This window comes from Thunnus maccoyii, chromosome 11 (genome assembly GCF_910596095.1).
Source record: "Thunnus maccoyii chromosome 11, fThuMac1.1, whole genome shotgun sequence".
Lineage (NCBI taxonomy): Eukaryota > Metazoa > Chordata > Actinopteri > Scombriformes > Scombridae > Thunnus > Thunnus maccoyii.
This window is the reverse complement of record NC_056543.1, coordinates 31,065,721-31,071,723: the sequence shown is the minus strand read 5'-3', so window position 1 is coordinate 31,071,723 and position 6,003 is coordinate 31,065,721. Positions and strand designations below refer to the sequence as shown.

The 6,003-nt window shown below is 40.7% G+C and overlaps 1 protein-coding gene across 1 annotated transcript; it reads right to left on the bottom strand.

Moving 5' to 3' along the window:
• Window positions 1-211: 211 nt before the first annotated feature.
• gdf3 (growth differentiation factor 3) lies at window positions 212-3,262 on the bottom strand. Its single transcript, XM_042426260.1, has 2 exons — window positions 2,847-3,262; window positions 212-1,322 (listed from the first exon to the last, which is right to left on the bottom strand). Exons 1-2 carry the CDS (start codon window positions 3,238-3,240, stop codon window positions 469-471), a joined length of 1,248 nt encoding a protein of 415 aa, XP_042282194.1. The 5' UTR covers window positions 3,241-3,262; the 3' UTR covers window positions 212-468.
• Window positions 3,263-6,003: the final 2,741 nt, after the last annotated feature.

Below are 6,003 nucleotides of genomic sequence, written 5' to 3'. Positions count from 1 at the left end.
GGAAGCAACTACATGAAAAATGTTGGAAATACAAACTCACTGGATGACAGCCAACCTTCTTGATGACTTCTTATACAGACAAAAAAACAGTCAGGTGTTAAATGATAAAAAACATGAAACATGGGAGAGTTATCTCCCATTAAAGTCAATGCAAATGTGAAATACAAGATAACTGGACTTTGAGCATGGATTAATAAAGAAAACACAAAAATTCAGTCCTTCAGTGGGGCTTTATTGCAAATTTTATTAATATCAACCTTCACATTAAGAAATATTTCTAAATGTCCCTGAGAAACAAGACAAATACAAATAGTTTGACATTCTTTAGAATCATTAACCACATAGAAAATTCATCTTACGTTGAAAACAGCGTCACAAACAATAATAAGTGACATTAAAACTTTGACTCTTAAACTTGGACCAAGAAGCTAAAAATGAACTGGTGGATATTTGAAACGTCCACCAACCTCATCGACACCCACACTCATCCACCACCATGTCCTGGTAATGCCGAAGCACTACGTTGTCGTTGTTGTCGTAGTAGAGCATGGAGATCGGGGAGAGGCGGATGGGGACGCAGCAGGGTTGTGGCGTGCCGTGCGGGTCCAGGGAGTGAACCAGGGTCTGCAGGATGGCGTGGTTGGTGCCGTTCAGGCTCTCGCTGAGAGGGAACGGGCACTCGCCGTGGCAGTAGTTGGCCATGTAGCCCTGCGGAGCAATGATCCAGTCCTGCCAGCCTACGTCTTTGAAGTCGATGTAGAGGCGGCGAGCCTTGCAAACGTTGCTGGGCGTCACGGGGAGGTGGATGGTGCTTCTCCTCTGTCGGGAGCGACACTGGTGGGGGTTGAGAGACACGGCCACCAGCGAGGCCTGGATCAGAGGCAGGGTGAAGGCTGGTTCCAATGAGAGAGAGTTACCAGGGTGAAAAGGAAGAAGCTCCTCTGGGTCTGCACTGAGAGGCAACAGCTCTAAAGCCAAACCGTAGTTACGTCCCGGTTTGCGCCAGCTCTCTGCCAGCGAGGTCAGGTCCATGGTGATGGAGGTGGGTTCAGGCTGCAGCTGGACGGACTGGGACAGCAGGAGTCTGCGGTTGGCTTGAGGATTGGCTCCCCTCAGTGTAGCTCGGATTACTTTATACAGAGACACACTGAGGGCCCGGGGCCCCTGCAGGAGCTCTGCAGAGCTGAAGAGATTCCAGTGGAACTTGACTTCCAGCTGAGCCAGAGACAGCAGCTCCACAGGCTGCAGGACAGACATGTTGAAGAAAAGCTGCTTCTCCAGACACGCCTGACAGCTGCTGCTCCAGCCAGACAGCAGCCTGCCTGCACGACAGCAACACGGACATCAGACTTTTAACAAGGACCTCACTCTTAGTCACACAACTTTAAAGGTTTTAAAGTTCTTTATTTCAAAAACAGGGAGACAAGACACATGTTACTTTACTCAAATGCAGAGTGTATTTTTACCGTCTGCATTTTTAGCTCTTCAGCTAAGTTTTACTGAAGCACATTTCTGATTTAATTTATTGCAAACATCCCTCACGCCTTCATATAAAGAGCCTTTAACTGGCTTGTTTTAGGCTTTTGTTATTGGTTTTGAAAGAGAAAAAACAAAAAAATTGAAATGTGTTTTGATTCTTTGCACTCTGTCTTACTGAATAACACTGATCATTAAATAATAGTATTTACTCTGCAGCCTGTCAGTATTTCATTTCTATGACTAAACCTGATTTCTCGAGGACCAATGACATGCCAGAGTTGAAGACAGGTACAGACACACTGAACTTTGGCCACCATGAGGCCAATTACAAAAATAACATTTAGAGCATTTGAATGTTATTGGCTCAACTGAGATGAATGTTGTCAGTACAGAGGAATTATGAAAGATACTTCAATAATTCAACTACAAAAGTACTAAAATCTAACTTAGAGCAAAACTGTATCCTGTTGTCAATGTTCTTTAAAGCTGTGCACGTTGATGCTGGAAATGATAGTGATTATGCAATTTCAGTTTTTTCAGTTATTCAACTAGAGCTGCAAAGATCAGTCAATTAATTGATTAGTCCATCTACAGTAAATTAATTGCCAACTGTTTTGATAATTGATACGTTTTGTTCATTTTTTAAGCAAAAAAGAAAAAATGAGTTGGTTTCAGCTTCTCAAATGTGAAGATTTACTGCTTTTCTTTGTCGTACGTGATGCTTAACTGAATGTTTGGGTTTTGGATTGTTAGTCGGACAAAACAAGACATCTACAGACATCACCTGGTGCTGTGAGGTACTATAACGGATATTATTCACTATTTTCTTACATTCTACAGACAAGATGATTAGATGAGAAAATAAATCGGTAGATTAATTCATAATAAGAATAATTGTTAGTTGCAGCCCTGTATTTAACTTTGACCAACAGTGAATGATATGTTTGGTATAACAGATGTAGCTTCACATACAAACCTCTGTCATGTTGTGAGAAATGAATTTAGCTATGGTTGTCATGTATGAGCTCTACAATGGAACAGATGTTTATCTAATGTTTAATTGTGGTTCATCTAAATAATTATGCTTCATTTGTTGTTAAGAGATGAATGTGTGCTGCACCTTAAAAACATAATTCATGACAATTATTTGAGTCAAATCCTAATTAATATTAGTTGAGGGCCACCCAGATTTTACAGCTATTATTGACTGGGGGATATTCTGGATTGATAAGCAAATGATTGATAAGCAAATAAAGAAATAAATAATTAAAAATTACAAAATATGTTTAAAAAGGAACCTGTCTAATTGCTGGACTCAGGAGACTACTGGGCCTTTAAATCAATAAACATGGTGACAGTGTGCCTACCTTGGTCTTGTACGTATCGGATGATGTTACCGCGGACTCCGTACTCAGACACCGTGCAGGGGTCGCTCTCCTGGGCCTGGATGTTCTCGGACCTCCGGAACATCCTCCAGAGCGGGGAGGGGACGCGTCGCCGGGGTTGGTGGCTTCCTGCGGGCCGGGGCCGCCCGGAGAGCCCCAGAGAGCTGAGGAACAACCGCTCCTGGCTCTTCATCTCCTCCACATGTGACAGAGCACACACACCGAGAAAACACACCGCCACCAGCACCACAGGCAACATGTTTGACCTCATGTTTGACTGTCGACTCAGCTCTGCTGGGCCCTCACCTGTACGCCTGCTCCGCGGGGCCGAGGGGCGTTTGTTTTCACTGTGAAACCTCCCGGTGTGCGGCTGCATAATTATGCTAATGACGCGGGCAGACAGGCTACAGATAAGCCGGTGAGAGGGGCGGGAAGACAGGCTGACTGATGTCAGGTAAGTTTCTCATCTAAAAACTACAAAAACCAGTCTGCACTGTTGAAAAATGTTTACGTGAATAATTTTCACAGTTATGCAGTATGAGGCTTGTTCTGTGATTAAAGGATCAGTTCACCAAAATAATAAATGGCTAAATAAATACATTAAATTAATTTAATTAAAAAAAACAAAAACATGTTAAGATATCTGCCACAATTTAATATGTGGTGCGCAAAACATCAAAAACTGACTTTAAAAATGTCAAAAGCAGCATCTGTTCCCAGAAACAAAGACTTGACTGTGAACAGTTTTCAAGAGGGCTACTTTCAAACAAAGAAATAGTCCCAGTGAAAACACTGTTAATACCAGTCAGGAGATAGAAACAGTGTTGTACTGTAAAGCGTTTTCAGTTGATTCAACTTACAAACATAAATTTTAGGTTAAATATTTAGTTCAAAAGACACTTCATAAGCCGTGAAAATGTAAAACTAAGTGAGTAAAAGAGATAACAAGTTCAGTAAACCTGAGGTATTCAGTTGAATCAACATGTTCAGTGACACAGACAAACATTACAGTCAGATTTTCTTTACATGTTTTCAGTTTGAAGACTAATTGTATTTTGTCACAAAGAACTTTCAGCTGTGTTGTTGCTGATGGAGTTACTTTGAATCACAGTCTGTACAAAGATAACACACAAGGCTTCTCTCACTTTGTTAAACTCAACCTTCATCATAGTTTGTATTATTTTCCTTATTATGAAAAGAAACCATGACTAATCTTAACATGTATTAAAGACACACAGCAAGTTTCATCAAGTGTGTTTTCTCTGGAGAGTTTAGACTCAAACAATGCATGCTGGGAAGTCTGCTAACGTGCTAATAATGTTTCTTTAGAAACTTAATTGAATGAGTTAAGTGAAATCTCAGTGGTTCATTCATTCAACACAAAGTCAAGTGAGGTGAACTCATATTTATTCTAAAAAGGTTTGAAGATGAAAGCTAGACATTTGAAACTGAATTAATCAAATGTATATATTTATGTTGCATTAATGACAGAAGATTAGTTGATTCCACTAAATTCCTGCACACAGCTATTGTGGCTAAAATGATCAAAAGAAAAAAAAATAATCTAGAACTGCATAGCAACAACATGCAGGTTTTTTCAGTGAAGCTGTGTTCAGAGCTTCATCTGCTTCAGCACTGAGTGTATGACACCATCTAGTGTTCATTGGAGGTACTTTGTTACTGTGATTCCACAAACCTGCAGCGCTGAATGTGTTTTACATGTTTTTTACCTCTCCTGATTTTTAAACAAAGCAGTGGTCCCAATATTTTTAGCCTGTGACCCCTAAAACAAAGTAATGTCTGCTTTCAGTCTCTCATGACACTGTAAGGCCTCAGTGTGGACGCTGACATGAGAGATTTTTCTTCCCTACATTGTTTCATGTGAGGGATTCTCAGAGTCCTGAATTGGAGTGTTCATAGGAAGAAAGTACAATCAGAAGAAAATGAAGATCTTATCCCTCTTTGTCTTGCGGCCCAGACTTATCTTGGGATCCTCCTGGTGTGTCCCAGCTTGGGAATCACAGATTTAAAATATCCAGCAAGTCAGTGTCATCACTGTTCCCCTTAACCACAAAAAAGTTTTTCTGAATTTTTATTTAAAGATTTTACTTCAAACACCGGGACTTAAACAACTTTTCACTTAACTTGATCTGCTGCTGCTTAGTTGTGCTCACTTATTTATTGAAAAGTTTCATGCCGTTAGTTAACTACTCTGTAAAAATATGAGATTTTTAAACATGTCACTTGACTATATGGCCACCAAAAGTTTGTTGACACCCCTGTCCATACACTTTTCAGTATGCTTAGTCTGAGGTCATTTTTCTTGGTTTGAGATGCACTGCTTGGTTCCAGTGAAAGAAAATCTTAAGAGTACTCCACTGATTTAGCATTGTACACTATAATATGACATATAATATTAAAATCAATGCAGGAGAACCAGATATATTCTTTTTTATTCCACATATCCTTCTTCCTTGTCAAAACCTGGTGCCTACGCAGCCCACGATGCAACTCAACTGGATTCACTCAACTGTACAGATTTGTATGTTATGCTAGTAGCAGCATGTAGCTGGAGCTGCCAGCCTCCAGCAGAGATGAGGAGTGGGCTACAGAGGTCTGCTAAACTCACTTCTTTCTAACTCTACACCCCCAGAATTTTTTCATTTTCACACTTGTAGTCTTCAGCCAACTGACGCTGACTCAAGTGACATCACTTGAGGCAATCTGTCAGATTTCCTGCTGCTCTTTGTGGAGCTACAAAAAGCTTCATACAACTTTGTTCACCTATGCAGCAGTACTCCTCAACACCTGTAAACACATTACACTGATATGTAAAATTTGCAATGTTCCCCTTTAATCCCACAGCATACAGTATTTTTGACAGTAGTCTTCTTCCTACTATTGTGTCAAAAGACTGTGAGCCAGTCCTTATCACTGATGCTCTTGTGGCTGAATGGGAGTAAATCCCTGCAGCCAGGTTCCAACATCTGCTGGTAAGTCTGAAACCAGAAGAGTGACGGCTGTTATAGCAGCAGATTAATACCTGTGGTTTAGGAATGACATGTTAAACTGTCACATATGGGTGCAATGGTCAGGTGTCCACATACTTTTGGCCATGCAGTATATATTTTGTAAATCA